The 16,044-nt window shown below is 33.1% G+C and overlaps 3 protein-coding genes across 8 annotated transcripts; 2 read left to right on the forward strand and 1 right to left on the reverse strand.

The window, feature by feature from the left end:
- The first annotated feature begins 334 nt into the window (after positions 1-334).
- On the forward strand, positions 335-4,140 carry LOC123898899 (probable prolyl 4-hydroxylase 3). 3 transcript variants are annotated; one of them, XM_045949933.1, is made up of 8 exons: positions 335-711; positions 828-903; positions 1,935-2,032; positions 2,166-2,263; positions 2,737-2,866; positions 2,964-3,151; positions 3,439-3,528; positions 3,860-4,140. In XM_045949933.1, the coding sequence occupies exons 1-7, from the start codon at positions 518-520 to the stop codon at positions 3,510-3,512; spliced, it is 858 nt and encodes a 285-aa protein (XP_045805889.1). In that variant the 5' UTR covers positions 335-517; the 3' UTR covers positions 3,513-3,528; positions 3,860-4,140. The 3 variants fall into 3 exon arrangements, with proteins under 3 accessions (XP_045805889.1, XP_045805887.1, XP_045805888.1); XM_045949931.1 differs by having other exon boundaries at positions 3,869-4,140; XM_045949932.1 differs by having other exon boundaries at positions 3,872-4,140.
- A 2,783-nt stretch (positions 4,141-6,923) lies between these two features.
- Positions 6,924-12,779, forward strand: LOC123898195 (proline--tRNA ligase, cytoplasmic-like). 3 transcript variants are annotated; one of them, XM_045949086.1, is made up of 14 exons: positions 6,924-7,020; positions 7,504-7,576; positions 7,651-7,733; positions 8,436-8,528; positions 8,679-8,795; positions 9,027-9,214; positions 9,519-9,585; positions 9,894-10,016; positions 10,114-10,266; positions 10,357-10,641; positions 10,744-10,965; positions 11,291-11,384; positions 11,543-11,608; positions 12,491-12,779. In XM_045949086.1, exons 2-13 carry the CDS (start codon positions 7,552-7,554, stop codon positions 11,605-11,607), a joined length of 1,515 nt encoding a protein of 504 aa, XP_045805042.1. In that variant the 5' UTR covers positions 6,924-7,020; positions 7,504-7,551; the 3' UTR covers position 11,608; positions 12,491-12,779. The 3 variants fall into 3 exon arrangements, with proteins under 3 accessions (XP_045805042.1, XP_045805043.1, XP_045805045.1); XM_045949087.1 differs by having other exon boundaries at positions 6,928-7,020; positions 11,543-11,607; positions 12,536-12,779; XM_045949089.1 differs by having other exon boundaries at positions 6,928-7,020; positions 11,543-11,607; positions 12,582-12,779.
- A 743-nt stretch (positions 12,780-13,522) lies between these two features.
- On the reverse strand, positions 13,523-15,908 carry LOC123898196 (probable E3 ubiquitin-protein ligase RHC1A). Of its 2 annotated transcripts, none has more exons than XM_045949090.1 (2): positions 15,788-15,908; positions 13,523-14,430 (listed from the first exon to the last, which is right to left on the reverse strand). In XM_045949090.1, exon 2 carries the CDS (start codon positions 14,296-14,298, stop codon positions 13,657-13,659), a length of 642 nt encoding a protein of 213 aa, XP_045805046.1. In that variant the 5' UTR covers positions 14,299-14,430; positions 15,788-15,908; the 3' UTR covers positions 13,523-13,656. The 2 variants fall into 2 exon arrangements, with proteins under 2 accessions (XP_045805046.1, XP_045805047.1); XM_045949091.1 differs by lacking the exon at positions 15,788-15,908 and adding an exon at positions 15,604-15,767.
- Positions 15,909-16,044: the final 136 nt, after the last annotated feature.

Below are 16,044 nucleotides of genomic sequence, written 5' to 3' on the forward strand. Positions count from 1 at the left end.
AGGCTTACAACTTAGTGAGAGTATATTGATGAAAGGCTTTTATTTTTTTATACTTCTACTGCATCATTGATTATTATTGCACAATTGTTTCTTTCTCATCAAACTTCAGCCATTCCGTAAAAAAAAAAAAATCAAACTTCAGTCATCATGTAATAAAAAACAAAGTCTAATCTGTTAATTTTTTTTAAAATACCAGTAACTAGTATACCTCAAAGACAATACAAAAATTTATCTGAAATACAATACTACATATATTTAAATTAAAAAAAAAACTGTATTATAAAAAAAAAAATTGGACAAGAAATTGATGGTTTTGCTGATGCTGTGCAGTGCAGTTACGTAGAGTCAACATAAGCAAGCGCACAGATTCATTCAATTTTAGAAACATAAGTCAATGAAGACGTAGTACACGATTATCTTCATTTATTTTATTTGAGTCAACCAACACTAATCTATTTTTTGTTAGGGTTTTCTAACAGAATCAATCAACAAACAATTCAACGCTATTTCAAAAACCATGGCGAAAGGAAAGTATACACGTTCACTAGGGAAGAAATTATCGACGGTTACGTTGATTTTCTGGACTCTTTTCATGCTTACAATTCTCATAATCGTTCTACTTGCACTCGGAATTCTTTATCTTCCAAATACAACCGATGATTCTTCAACCATAACAGATCTCAATGGTTTCAGACGCAAAACCTCTGAAAGGTGATTTCATGATTTTGATGTAATTTCATTCTATTATTCTGTTTGATTTTGATTTTGATTTGAAATGTGTTTAATCTTTCATGTTTTGTGATTGCTGTTTTTGGAATTGGTTTCAGTTTGGTGGAGAGGAAGGAGCAGTGGACTGAAATTCTTTCATGGGAGCCAAGAGCTTTCATCTATCACAATTTCCTGGTCAGTTTTTTGTCAGCATTTCATGGATCTAGCGTTTGTTTGGATTGGCTTATTTTAGCTTATTTAGTGGTAGAAGCACTTATGCAACTGTTTCGGAGAACTTACGAAAACAACTTTTGATATTTTAATAAGTTGTTTTTAGCTTATTTTCATAAGTTCTTTGAGTAGCTAATGAAAACAGTTGCAACTTGTACGAAAAGAGTTTGACTATTATATCTTTTGGTATGGAAATAGTTTATGATAAGCGTTTATGCTGTAAGTTGCAAAATTATGTTGTTTATCCAAACAGAATCCTATAACATGATTCAGAACACATGTTCTTAGATTGTGAATTTAGTTGCAAATCTAAGTATTGAATAGAGTGCTGCATCTGTGATATTGTATCTTTGTGAAGGACTAGGAGAAATATAGAATTGCACTTGTAATATCTGTAAGCATATGATAGGCTCATGGAAAATTAAATTATATGAAGATAGATGTTTTTCTGGAATATTCAGATTGCGGTGAACTTGAACTTTGATAGTTATGACAGATTTTATAAAAGGAAACGTGGGCAAAATGATACAGCTAATCATTCCCTTATAGGAATGTTTCCTTATTCAGTGAAGGAAGAGAAAGTAAATCTAGATCTGATTGATTAAATAGGAGAATGTTTCCCTGCCATTGTTTTTTATGCATGATTTGAGTGGTGAGTTTTACCCTAGGAGAGCTAAGGCCTCTCGAAGTGCCTCCTTTATCATTTACAGCTTATTTCCTTACATTTTAGTCTTCTGTTTGTATTGTGAGCTAGATCCCACATGAACTCTAGCTATTTCCAGCAATAAGAATTTCTATTCACTACTATATTCTACTGTTTTATTTTATTGATCAATGTTCAGTCGTAATCGAGATCGAGCCCTATCAAACTTTCTGAAAGACACTAGAGTTTAAGTGAGACGTCTTAGTCTTTTATTAATAAAAGACATCATCTTAGTAAACTTTTGGAGTTTATATTGTATTAAAATGTCCATTCTGCTTATCATTTTGAACAGTCAAAAGAAGAATGTGAGTACATGATCAATCTTGCCAAGCCTTTCATGGCAAAATCAAGCGTTGTCGATAGCAAGACTGGAAAGAGTACAGAAAGCAGGTTTGTCTTTGTTTGTGTTTTTTGTAATTGTAATGGTTCCAATATTCGCAGATCATTTTTTTCAATATACATTTTCTTGAGAGACCAGTGCCTAGTGGTAATGCATCACTCTAGATATATCCCCTGCATGTAGGGTTCGAACTAGTTCAGGAATGTTTCTGAAGAGAGGAAAGGACAAAATTATCCAGAAAATTGAAAGAAGAATTGCTGACTTTACCTTCATACCAGTAGGTATGAGTTTTTGTGCGATACCTATGTCTACCTGCTTGCCACTTTCCCTTCATCTCTTAGCCTTTTTTTTTTGTTGCTGCACTGCTGCACATATATTGAAGTAGTGTGCTTAATGCACCAAGCTTGTTACATATATAAGCTTATTCTAGACCCTCTTAAGAACTTAATGAGAAACACTGGATAAATTGTTCTTTCTAATTAAGTCTCAGACTATCTCAATGTGTTGGTAGTTGGTCCTATCGTGAAACATTAACTTTAAGGTGATGTGCAATGCAATTTGATTGTCACAAACGAGTCTTTTTAATAATCTTCCCAAATCTAAACTCTTGAAATTATTGCTTATGCCAAGTAGCTCTAAAATGTATGTGTATGACAAAAAAAAAAACCTTTTCAGTAGCACTTTATATCCAGCGACCTGATTGATTGCTTGATATTTGTTCTCATTTACTGCTGTTTAACTTTTTAATATGAAGAGAATGGAGAGGGACTTCAGGTTCTTCACTATGGAGTTGGGGAGAAATATGAGCCTCATTACGATTACTTCCTTGATGCGTTCAACACTAAGAATGGAGGCCAACGAGTTGCTACAGTTCTTATGTATCTGTAAACCCTTATTCTCTTTCCATGTGTGTTTTGCAGTGTGCTTTGTAATTGAATTGTATACAAATTTGACAGTTCCCTGTTTTTGCTCCTTATGCAGGTCTGATGTTGAAGAAGGTGGTGAGACCGTATTTCCTGCGGCTAAGGCCAACTTTAGTTCTGTGCCATGGTGGAATGATCTATCCGAATGTGCTAGGAAGGGTCTATCAGTGAAACCAAAAATGGGTGATGCTCTGCTGTTTTGGAGCATGAGACCAGATGCCACACTAGATGCATCTAGTTTACATGGTTAGAAACTGTAACTGCTTCAACTTTTGACTTATTAGTATAGCATGTCAAGTTCAGACTTCAGAGTGACCCATTTTTTTATCGCCTTGAATCATGAGACATCTTTCTACATTTAGGTTCTAATGTTGATGTTTTATCTTATGCATGTTGAAAATTTTATAAATAGAGTAAGAGTATATACCTTTGTGTTGAAAATATTATAGTCATGTCATTCAAACTTATATTACATTCCATTGGAAATTAGAAGCTATGAATGATGAAGTTAATTAATTTATTTTTGCTTTCAGGCGGTTGCCCAGTAATTAGAGGAAATAAATGGTCTTCAACTAAGTGGCTGCATCTTGAGGAATACAAAGTATAAGGAATTGCCTGTGCAGGTACTTCTAAGGACTAAGGATGAGTCAACAATTGTTCTCCTAAAAATAGGCTTCAAAATTTTATAGATGATTTATAAAATATTAAGTGGAAAAATTGTGCTTAAAATCTCAGTTCTCAGTTATGTTTGACATATATAGGATTAAGCAGGAGGATATATTGGCGTTCATTGTATGTTGTTCTTGATTTTTTATTTAGAAAAATAATTTTATAAAACAAATTTCGAAACTTGTTTTTCAAAACAAAACAAGAAATCTAGTTGATAATATTAATGTCAAAACTGCTTTAGAGAAAGAGAGAAAAAAAACTTGATAAATTTGTTTTGAGAACATGTTTTTAAAGCGGAGAGGTGGTGGGCAACCGCAACGGTGGTGGATAATATTGGGATGGTGAAAGGGACGGTGTCGCGTTGCAATTGCGGTGATACTGTTGGGCGGCGCATTGGTTGTGGTTATCTATGTGTTGGCCATTTAAATAGTCTTGTAACAGAATATTAATGTATTGTGTTCTTCACAGTTATGTAAAATTAGTTAACATAGTAGTGTACAAGAAAAATGAGCTCAAACGCTTTCCATTTTATTTTCCCATAATCAAGCCAGTTTTGTATTTGTTTAGTAAGCATCCATATCATCTCATTCGGTCATTCATTTATACTTTAAACAGTATTCTGCATTTAATTTGCAGCTTCTGCTACAGAAACAAATTATGTAATTTTAAGAAGGAAAATGTGTGTGTGTGTGTGTGTGAGAGTAGGGGGGGGTTTTGCATGTATGAAGGAGAGAGAATAGGGGTAAAATGAGTAGTTAAGGATGCGAGGGAAGAGTGAACGAAGAGAGTGACACAGAAAAATAAGCGACTTCGAAGTTAGAGGATCGCTTCCCCTAATAATATGATATATGCATAGACTTTGTCTAACTTGCACAACCACATTAAGTGGTGCACCATACACAAGCTTTATTTACCATTGGGTTTTGAACGTAATTGTAGTTTCTCTCTGCCGCATCCTTCTCCCGACCACCAAGAATGCCATCACCTCCTCCACAGACGCCGATCTCTCTAGTGCATATTCCCTCGGTGATTGTCTTGAATATCCACACTATCCTTCTCGAGACGGGTGAGGGGAGGTTGAAGGAGAGAGTGAAGACCATGGTCCAACAAATAAATCTGGACTTCGTGGCATGTATATTATACTTCGTTTTATTCGTATACTTCTAAGTCCATGTAATGCATTTTATTTGCTGAAAAATAAAGAATTGAATAAGACAATTTCAGTTCAATTAACAAATGCTCATATTATTAGGTTGGACACAATCCCCACCACCACAACGATATTGATTCATTCAAATTGATAAAGTATATCGATATTCACAATCTCCCCCCCCCCCCCCCCCCCCCCCCCCGAGATGATATTCATTCATTTAAATTGATAAAGTATATCGATATTCATTCATTTGCTTGCATATCTTCACTAATCCTACATGTTTTTAAAATAAAATTTTAAAATCTTCAAATTTCATTGAACCCTACATTTACCAAACTTAAAAAAAATCCCCAATGTTCCATTTCATTTCTTGTATTTCTAAGGAATAGCAGTTGTTCTTTTGTTGGCTTTTCTTACGTATACTGAAATTGGTAATCGTATCTTATTTGCTTAATAACACTGCAAACTCAACAATAATCCGAACAAAAATGATGATTTTCTATAGTTAAGGCAACAAAGGCCAATTTAATTTTTTTTGCTTTCATCACCAGTTAAATTTGGTAATCGTACTTTATTAAAAAATCAAGAGTATCGTTGGTATTATGAACAATTCACATAAAAATTCATGTATCCTCTTTATTAAAAAAAAATAAGGAGTATAGATATATAGTAGTATAGATATCGACAAAAATAACATCTGTATTTTCTAGACAAATTTTGGTTTTAAGGATATCTAATCATTATAAAAAATAAAATAGTAGAATATATCTTCTTCTTTTTTTGAATAAAATAGTAGAATATCTTTTTTTTTTTTGCTTCAGAATAAAAAAGATATGATGATAAAATCCTAAAATAAAAATAAATCAAATCTTTGGGATTTGTTACTAGAACTTTGACCCATGCACCGCATGGGTCTAATTAGATGTAATATGTAACAATAAAAAATAAAATATAAAAATTCTAAGAGCATTTTCAATAAGAGTAGTATAGGGAATTTCATGGACTAATTATTCTTATTTGTTTATGTGCTTATTTTATATTTTATATATTTTTTAAATAATTTTGGAACCCCATCATTTTGTTTACTTATTAAAAAAAATTGCTGATAACTAAAGGTTAAAAAATTGATGATGATTAAAGGTTAAAAAAAAATTTAAAGACACAATCAAGAACATAAATTTAAGTAGACATCCATAAATAAATAAAAATGTGATTAATTCCGTCGTTCAAATTAATTGAAAACAGGGTTAACATATTAGGATTCCTAAATTCTTTCATAATTGAAGCACATGTTTTAGCCGTTGAAAGACTTTATTGTAAGTAAGAGATGCAGGTTCGATTCTCATCGTAGACAAATATGTATTTTTTGAATATGAAGCTGCAATAGAAAGAAAGAGAAAATGAGAGGGGCGAAAATTTAGTTTAGGGTTAGCTTATGTTAGCAAGCTTATAGTATAAGAGATGAGAGATTATCGGTTTTTAATTGTTTAAATTGTGCAATGAAAATTGATGGTGCTTAATTGTCGTATGAAATTTTTTCCATGAAAGTTGATGGAGCTTAACACTTTGTGGCCATAATTTAAATCACAATTGGTCTGCTAGTGCATATTGTATCAATTGATCATCGGTTAATATTAAATCTGCAATGTTAAAATCAAAATAATGAATGTGATTAGTGACATGATTATGGTCGTGTTTGGTTGTATTGCAAAAAAAAAATTGATTTAGCAGATTTGAGTTTGATAATAACTTTCCAAATTACACGTGATAATAATTTTCCAAATCTCACGTGATAATTATTCTTTAAATTTATGATCCGATAGAAAAAAATCATTGATCAGGAAAGACATAAAAATATTTCGTGATGAATAATATAGTCAACAATAATTTTGATATGATATATTTTTAAAATTGATGGTGCTTATCAATTATTGTACATAATTTTAATTACAATTGGTATAATTGTCATAGTGGTTGAAAATATTGCCTTACATTGAATGGTTGCGAGTTCGAATCATAGTCAAGACAAAATTGTATTATTTTTTTAATAAAAATTGCAAGATAAAATGGAGGGAAAATAGGAAAAACAAATTAGGGTTTAGGGTTTGCCTGTGTATACAAGCTTATAATATAAAAGATTTATTTTAATCTTGTTATTTAAGGTTAACGTGTATCTATTTTCACAAATCTATCACACAAACACAAATACGCGCGCTTCTTTCTTTTCCATAGCTGCTGCTTGCTTCTCTTCTCTTCTCCTTCCTCTCTCCCGTCGCAGAACCTCCCTCTTCAGGTAACGTTTTCTCAAACAGATCCTCTAACTCTTTTCCGGTAACTCAACCCTAACTTTCAATCAATTCTTTTCTCATATCATTCCAAACGTCTTATTTTACTTTTTGAAAAAAAATAAAATCGAATTTCGCTTAAGATTTAGAAAAATGCGAATTTTCCTTCGCCGTTCTGCAATCGCCGCCATAGTTATCAGCAAACCGGGTCGGGTCTCATCCAACGGAAACTCTTTTTTTTCCCCCTATTTTTTGTTTCTTATTTATTTGTTTGTTACTATTTTTGTAAGTGTATGATATAGTAATGAAATAAGTAAAAAAAAAAAATTATGATATGAAATAAGAAAATTGAACCAAAAAGAAAAAAAAAGGTCCTCACTTGTTTTCTATCTATATATAAAAAAAAAACGCATAAACACCATCTCTTGTTTATTTAAACAAAGTTCTTATGCTTCACATCCTAACTCCATTCTGCAACAATCGTCTTTCAGGAAGAAAAAAGAAAGAGTAATCCGAATCGGAAACGACTGTTGTTTACAATGGCAGGGACTGAAGTGGAAAATGGTAAAATCACACACATTGTTATTGTTGCTGCTGCTGTTTTAAGATCTTTATATTCTAACAACAAAGTTTTACAGGTGGGAACAAGGAATTGAAGGAAGAGACTAGCTTGGGACTCACCTATCGGAAGGCTGAAAACTTCGATGAGTGGTATTCCGAGGTACATTACTTGTTTCCCTTCTCACTGAAGAGGAGTGTTGTTTTGTCCGGTACTTATCTTTTGTATATCAAAACATACCCTTTAAGTAATTTTATGGACTAAATTGATCAACCAAAAAAACATATTCGAGTGCTAAAGCCCCATTCAGGGTGTTTTCTTTTAAAAATTTCAAAAATATAAAACCAGTTTTTAGTTTTGAATTTCAGTTTTGAAATTGTAGAGAAAATATGGTTAAAGATTTGAACTTTGAATAGGTCTGAACTGTCTCATTTGATTATATCCATTATTTTAAATGCGAAGTCACCGATTCAGTAAGCTTGTTCTTCTTATTTGCTTTTGAAAACCAACATAAATCCTTCATGTGATTTGTTGTTCCTTTTAGACTTTAGTAGAACAATAAGTAGATATAATTTGTGAATGGAGCAATGAACAGATAGTGAGTGAAAGAGAAAGATCAATTGCAGATGCAAACTTAGCTAAATTCAAAGAAGTTGTTTCAACCCAAAGAATTTTGATCTTTGGCCTCTGATCCAAACCCCTGCAACACTCAGTGAATTAGAAATCTAACTATAGATAGCCAAATTCCAAATAGATGAAAGAAAACATTTGTGTGTGTTCTATAGCTTCAGGAAACTGCGCAATCAAATATTTATTATTCTACACTGCACAATATTTGACTATGGCTTTTGATTGCTCTGGCAGGTTGTCGTTAGTGCGGAATTGATTGAGCACTATGATATTTCTGGTTTATATATTCTGAGGCCTTTGGCAGTGGAAATATGGGAAACTTTGCAAGTATGTTTCTTAATGATATGAATGCATTTATGTTTATTGTACTTGTTTTATACTTTTGAGTAGCTAGCTATAGAGTAGATGCATAAATACATAGTTCTTTTTTGTTAAGCTTTTCTTTGCTAAGAGTTGCTATCTCAAACAAATGTGCAGGCTTTTTTTGATTCTGAAATAAAGAAGATGAAAGTCGAGAACTGCTACTTTCCTACATTTGTGCTGGAAAGTCACTTAAAAAAGGAGGAGGACCATTATAATGGTTTCTCACAAGAGGTAAGAGTTTTTAAGTTTGTTGGGTTGAGCCATTCAACATTTTCCCTGTTTCTCATTTTACTGATGATGGTTTTATGTTTTAAAATGACTTTTTTTTTTTAACGATTTTCTTTGTAAGAGTCTGTCGTACAACTTTTTTTTTTTTTTTTTGACGTTCTGTTTGTACAACTTCATTGTTTCCCTTGATGACATTATAAGTATGTTTCTGATTATATCTTGCTTGTTTGTCAGGTTGCTTGGGTGACAAAGTCTGGAAAATCTGATTTGGAAACACATCTTGCTCTGCGTCCTAGTAGTGAAACTATAATGTATTCCTACTTCTCTAAGTGGATAAGGGGACATCGTGACTTGCCTCTGAAACTTAATCAATGGTGCAATGCTGTTAGATGGGCGGTCGGAGATCCCACACCATTCATCAGGTACTTTATTTTGCACCATGTTTTCCTTTCTCCATGTTATAACAATGTGTTGGATGCTGTAACGTAGTGAAAACTTTCAAGCTTTAAATAAGAGCCTTAAAAAATTCCAAAAATTGATATTTTGCATAGTAGTTATAGTTGTCTTACATAATGCCTTAAAATTCTGCATTTTTTTTAACTGATGTTCATCTGGTGGTGATTCTGGTGAATTAATCTTAGATATTGTTTTTATCATGCACATCTACTTTATATTGGAACTTGTTTATAGTCCATTTCATGGTGCTTACACAATTTTTTATTGCAGGAGTCGTGAGTTTCTTTGGCAAGAAGGACACAGTGCTTTTGCAACAGAGGATGAAGCACATGCAGAGGTATTATATCAAGTAGTTATTTTAGGAATCTGCCTTAATTTATGCATCTTTGGCATCTGTAATGAGTCCTTAAGGCATTTCTCTTATCTTGTGATTTGTGAACAATTTCCTTTGTTTTTTAATATTTGTCAAAATGATTTTGTCACTACCTTCACGTGTGGTTTTATATTTTGTTTAAATTAGTTATGAACTTCCTTTTTGCTTGTGCATACAATTTACTGATACTAACATGTTCATATTTTCCACCCAAGCTGGAAGATTGGTCATCTTTTTGTTTCTCAAAATACTCTAAATTGTTATTGTATCAGGCACTTGAGATACTGGAATTATACAGGCGTATATACGAAGAGTATTTAGCCGTTCCTGTCATAAAGGGTACAAAAAGTGAAGTTGATACATTTGGCGGTGCAATTTACACCAACACTGTCGAGGTATATATGTCAAAATTGTTGTGTGGACACTTATATGTTGTTTCATTGGTACAAAAATTTAGAAGGTTAATAAAATTTTGATGTTCAATTTTCCTAGGCATTTATCCCAAACACTGGTTGTGGGATACAAGGGGCAACCACTCATTGTTTGGGTCAAAAGTTTGCTTCAAAGTTTGAGTTAAACTTTGAAGACAAGAAGGGAGATAAAGCAATGGTTTGGCAGAACTCATGGGGCTATTCTACTCGAACTGTAAGCTTTAATGTCTAGAGTATACATGCATCAAAGGATTCCTCTATATATGATCGCATGCATTTATATTTCCTTCTGCTTTTTTAACAGATTGGAGTGACAGTGATGGTTCATGGTGATGACAAAGGGTTGGTGCTACCTCCTAAAGTAGCATCAACTCAAGTCATTGTGATCCCAGTGCCTTACAAAGATGCCGACACTCAAGAAGTCTACGACACTTGTAAAACAACTGTGAATATGTTGTGTGAAGCAAAAATTCGTGCTGAGTTAGATTCTAGAGATTACCTTTCTCTTGAAAGGAAATCTTCTGAATGGGAGATGAAAGGGGTTCCTCTAAGAATTGAGATTGGGTCAAACGATTTAGCAGATGAACAGGTTATCAATCTTGTCTTGTTGTTGCAACCTATTCTTACATGTGTCATTTTGCACCTACTTTGTACATTCAATGAAACACTAAATCGCTTCAATTTTGCACAGGTTTGTGTTGTTCAACGTCATAATGGAGCAAAAATGGGCATTGCTGCTAATGCTGATTTAGTTGAAGAAATAAAAAAGATGCTCAATAATATTCAACAAAATATGTTCGATGTTGCAAAGCGAAAACAAGATGAATGTATTCAAGTCATACAAACATGGGATGAGTTTGTAGAAGCTTTGCATCAAAGAAAGATTATCTTAGCTCCTTGGTGCGACGACAAGGTAGAAATTGTGTATTTTTTTATACAAGCATAAATTAAATCCTTATAATAATTCTAGGCATTTCCATATTTTGAAGTCTGAATTTATGAAGAATCGACACATGCACTGATACATAAAATATAGGATGGCATTACTAATATATATTTAAATGAGCACTATAAAAATCTAAATTGAGAATCTAGATTTATATATTCATCATAATTTTTATGTTGAGTCTCACCGAAAAATACTAGAGACGTCATTATATAACGAATCTACGAAATATAAGGAGGTTATTTGAAAGGAACTTTCTTGGTAACTGATTTTTATCTATGCAATACTTCAGGTGGTGGAATTAGATGTCAAAGAAAAGACTGAGAATGAGATGGGAGCAGTTAAGATTCTTTGCAGTCCCTTTGATCAGCCAAAACTCCTAGAAGGTATAATCCTTATTCAAATGTTTGTGTTAATGTGTTGCTCAACTCAAACAACTGCCAGACAAAATCTGTTTGTGTTAATGTGTTTGTATGAACACTTCTCTGTATATCGCAATTGATCTTGATGTTGCTTAATAAAACTGTGGTATTTCGTTTTACAGGAACCAAGTGCTTTGCATCGGGTAAGCCTGCAAAGAAGTGGACATACTGGGGCCGAAGTTACTAGGTGCTGCATTGCAGGGCCGTCTCTGAGTATTTAGAGGTCCCGGGCAAAAAATAAAAATGGACCCCTTATAAAAACATAATATATCTAAATTGTAAACAATTTCAATAACATAAAAAATAATCATTCATTGTTGTGACTAATAAAAAAAAAGTCATTGTAATCAATATTATCAAAATACATTTTAGCTACTTAAAAAAAGTCAATAGCGTTGAAATTGAACCTACTAGACCTGAAATTTTCAACAACATCCTTATTTAGTAATAGACTATTAGCACAAATAACCTCATGTTTAAGAATTTTCGTCAAAAAAAAAAACCTCATGTTCAACAACAATAACATCATCATCATCAACAACAACTATGATATGAACTATCTTTTCCTAATAATGAATAAAGAAGAAATTAACAATTTAAAAACGAAAATAATTGATCAACTAAATACTAACCTTGAATTTTGATTTTTTTCTTAGGGTTATGATTTTCCCCTTTAGTTTCAGTGAGAGAGATCGAGAGAGAGAGAGAGAGAGAGAGAGAGAGAGAGAGAGAGAGAGAGAGAGAGAAGAGAAGGGAGGACGAACAAATTCCCCTTTAGTTTCACGGTGCGGTGACGAAAAAATTCGGTGGTTCGGTGAAGGGAGGATGAGAAAGAGTGAAAGACGCTGATCAGGGGTGAAGGTTGAAAGCGAAAGAGGAAAGACGCAAAATAGAAAGACGTAGCCTTGCCTTAGTTTTTTTTGTTGGTCTAATTATGCTTTGCTGGGCCATTATTGTTGCTACTTAAACCCCCAATATTACTACCTATTACTAAAATATTTTTTTTATGGCCCTCTTTTTTTTTGTGGCCCTGGGCTGGAGGCCTGGTAGCCCAGGCCCAAAACCGGCCCTGCTGCATTGCAAAGAAATGGACATACTGGGGCCGAAGTTACTAGGCGCTGCATTGCAAAGAAGTGGACATACTGGGGCCGAAGTTACTAGGCGCTGCGTTGCAAAGAATTGATGATTTATGTTGTCTAACAAATTACTAAATTGCTTTAGCTTCATGTATAAAACTTTAGTTTTATTTTTTAAGTAGCTTTAGCATGTTCTCACACAGTTTTTTTTTTACCAACTCATAGTCTTGACCCAATGATGATTCATTGAACCAATTGAACAAAAATTCATAACTTTCGCCAATTCGATCTCCAATCTACATAGTAGAAGCATCCAACTTTCATACCTTAAAAAAGTTTAGCAAACACAACTTAGTTTTTTACCAAGTTTTGAGGTAGTTTTTGAACTAAAAAACAAGCATCTTGTGGTATTCTCGGAAGCTAGTTCAGCATTTAATGGTGTCTTGTCTGAATTTGTGGTTTGCAGAGATAGCTTTTTCATTAACCACCTATTTAGGTGGATGAAATGCAAGCTGAACCTAATATTGATTTTATTTATTTTTATGTTTGGATAAGAGTTACTTATATTTGGATAAGAGCTTTTTCATCAATCCAATACTAGTTTGAACTTTGAACCTAATATTGAAAAAAATAGCTTGATAAGAGTTACTTTAAATCTATATACTGAGTATTTGGCATGGACTAGTAATTTAAAGTATTTTAATGTATAACTTTTTTTTTTAAGAATTTTAATTAATGTATAACTTTAAGATACAAGTATCAAATTGCAAACTTTTTTGTTTTAATTTCTCATATGTTCTCTCCACCAAAGGTGTCAAGTGCTAAACTTAGAGACACCCCTTCTAATTGGGATTCAAACCTTAATTCCCCGAGTTGTGGGAGTCTAGCTGTTTTCTCACATGTTCTCTCCATTCCTGATTATCAATTATTTATTCAATAAAAATCATATTAACATGAATACATTCTTTTTTGAGTGATAATAATATAAATATTAATTTAAACAATTTATGTAACTCTAACTGTTTATACAAAAAACAGTTCAAACTTTTATTTTTAATCAGCATAGAGAGTGATAGACTTGGGTCTCATACGGCTTCACTATTAGCAATCATCATCATCATCATCATTCCGGTTGCTCCATCATTACTTTTAGAATTAAATCAAGAGCCGAAAGGCCACAAAAAGGAAAAAGGGTTGCTCCTTCTTCCACTATGTTGCGGCAATTCTTGACGGCAAACAGGGCAGGTGTTATGCTGAACCAACCACGGTATAATACAATCTGAGTGAAACATGTGCTTACATGGCATTCGTCTTGCATTAGACCCAAGCTCAAACTTATCTTGGCATACTGGACAATGTGGATCTGATCGAAGATGCTTCGACGCGATCTTCACAATAGGTATTGCGTCTATAGAGGACCGAGATGCAGGTGGAGGGCCTGGTCGGTCATTAGCCGAAATCTGTTCAAACAGTTCTTCTACTCCAGGACCAGTAAAATAGTTAACCGAGTTACCTATCGCCACACCAGTTCCTGGAGTCCCTCTAAAGAGAGCATCAATGCCACCTTGTCTAGAAAACCTGTGTGGAATTTGGCCACCATAGATTAACAAAGGAGCACCAAACCTTGGACTGTGTTCGGGAATTAGTTCCTCAATGCTGTCCGCTCCATAGCTAGCATGGACCATATCATCGAGATCTTGAATAAATCCACCGTCACAACTAGAACAAACCGCATGTTGTCGTCCCAGTCGAACTGACCTCATGCAATTATAACACCAATGAGTATCCCCACTACTTGACATCCTCTTGTTCCTTATTCGTCTCAAACAACTAATTCCAAGACTCCTTCCAAACACCCTGTTGTCTTAACTAATACAACATGGTGACTCTACACAACAGTCAAATAAGTCAACAACTGTTGTCTTAACTAATACCTGCAAAATAAGTTACATAACAGTCAAACTAGTTAGATTTACACATTATCCATAAATTGGATCATATACCACGATGCTCCTCTACACAACAATTTACTAGTTATTGCATATAGAAACTGTCGATGCTTATTTAAGAGGATGATCTATAAAAACCATAAATCAGAATTAAGTGTTGTGACAAGGATATAGAGGGCAAGCTTCATGACATAAACACCTGACTCTTAGCAAATTCTCCATAATAGCTTACAAATATGAAGTTAATGAAGTTGTTTTCTAAAACACATCTATAAATTTTACCAGAGTATCGTGACAAGGCATTGTCGAACTTAAACTCAACATCCATACATACAATGTTTCCACTTTCCAGTTCCATGTCAATGTGAAATCACGCGCAAACAACGAAGCAAAACAACGCAGCAAAATCTCAAATGTTTAAGCATTTTCTAATTTGACAGATACATGAAAAAAACTAGCCAGTGGTTCATAGCTACCCAGTTTCAAAAACTACAATATTACTAGTTTGATGATGGATGATTGTCATTCTCAATAAACCGGGCGCTTCGAGAGTTTTGAGAGATATTTCGACTCAAATGGAATCATATTAACAAAAGATAAAGAAAGTAATACAATTAGCACTCTATATATAGAGAAACTAGCTATCGATCTAAAGTCTAACTAACTATAACAAACTAACTAATTCCTGATTGAATTATATCCTCTAACAGCCCCTTCAAACTCAAGGTAAGAGAATTCTTAACTCAAGGCTCTGATACAGTCTCAGTGAGGTCCTCGAGAGAGGGAAGAAAGCTTTGGAGTGATTTTACTCATTTGGATTGACTTATTTTTGAGCTTATGAAAAATAGTTTATGCAAATAAATAAGTTTTAATGTTAATTCATAAGTTCTCACTAACAAAAATTGTATCTTCATAATAAGATGTTTTTTCATAAATTACATAAAAACTTATTTATTTGCATAAGCTAAAAAATAAATCAATCCAAACAGGCTCGAATGAAATGGAACCGTATTAACAAAAGATGAAGAAAATAATATAGTGAGATCTCTATATATAGAACAACTAACTACCAATCAAAATCTTAACTAACTATAACAAATTAACTAATTCCGGACAGAATTATATCATGTAACTAACAGTAACAGTCATTGGCAATACCATAGCAGAATTCCAAGCAACATGTCAATGTCTAATTTTTTTTTTCATAATAATACATTAAATTCCCATAAAAAAAACTTGTTCTTGAAAGTGAAAACCCATTCATTCAGATGTATGTATGTATGTAATAATAAGGAACAAAAAAAGGCATAAAAAATGGAAAGTGAGAAAGGAAACATCGTACCGCGCTCAAATATGGATCTTGTTCATCGGTGGGTGAGTGTGAAGTGTCAACAGCAATGCAAGGTGGAAAATTTTGTCATAATAGTTTAAGATTTTTTTTGGTCATAATATAGTTTAAGATTTTTTTGTGTTTTTCAATAAAAAAAAAAAAAAAAGAAAAAAAATTATGGGTTAATTATGAAGTGTTTAAGTATATTCGACTGTTAAAATTTTAAATAAAATAGTATGTAATTTGTTTTTTTTTTTTCAATTTTATTT

Source organism: Trifolium pratense, linkage group LG7 (assembly GCF_020283565.1).
Source record: "Trifolium pratense cultivar HEN17-A07 linkage group LG7, ARS_RC_1.1, whole genome shotgun sequence".
In the NCBI taxonomy this organism is placed as follows: domain Eukaryota; kingdom Viridiplantae; phylum Streptophyta; class Magnoliopsida; order Fabales; family Fabaceae; genus Trifolium; species Trifolium pratense.

Bases quoted from the DNA above. Each gene is read 5' to 3' on its own strand.
- LOC123898899 (XM_045949933.1), top strand. From the start codon at position 518: ATGGCGAAAGGAAAGTATACACGTTCACTAGGGAAGAAATTATCGACG. The intron at 904-1,934 runs GTCAGTTTTTTG...CATTTTGAACAG, and splicing joins TCATCTATCACAATTTCCTG to TCAAAAGAAGAATGTGAGTA. The intron at 2,264-2,736 runs GTATGAGTTTTT...TTTAATATGAAG, and splicing joins CTTTACCTTCATACCAGTAG to AGAATGGAGAGGGACTTCAG.
- LOC123898195 (XM_045949086.1), top strand. From the start codon at position 7,552: ATGGCAGGGACTGAAGTGGAAAATG. The intron at 9,586-9,893 runs GTATTATATCAA...TTATTGTATCAG, and splicing joins AGGATGAAGCACATGCAGAG to GCACTTGAGATACTGGAATT. The intron at 11,385-11,542 runs GTATAATCCTTA...TTCGTTTTACAG, and splicing joins TCAGCCAAAACTCCTAGAAG to GAACCAAGTGCTTTGCATCG.
- LOC123898196 (XM_045949090.1), bottom strand. From the start codon at position 14,298: ATGTCAAGTAGTGGGGATACTCATTGGTGTTATAATTGCATGAGGTCA.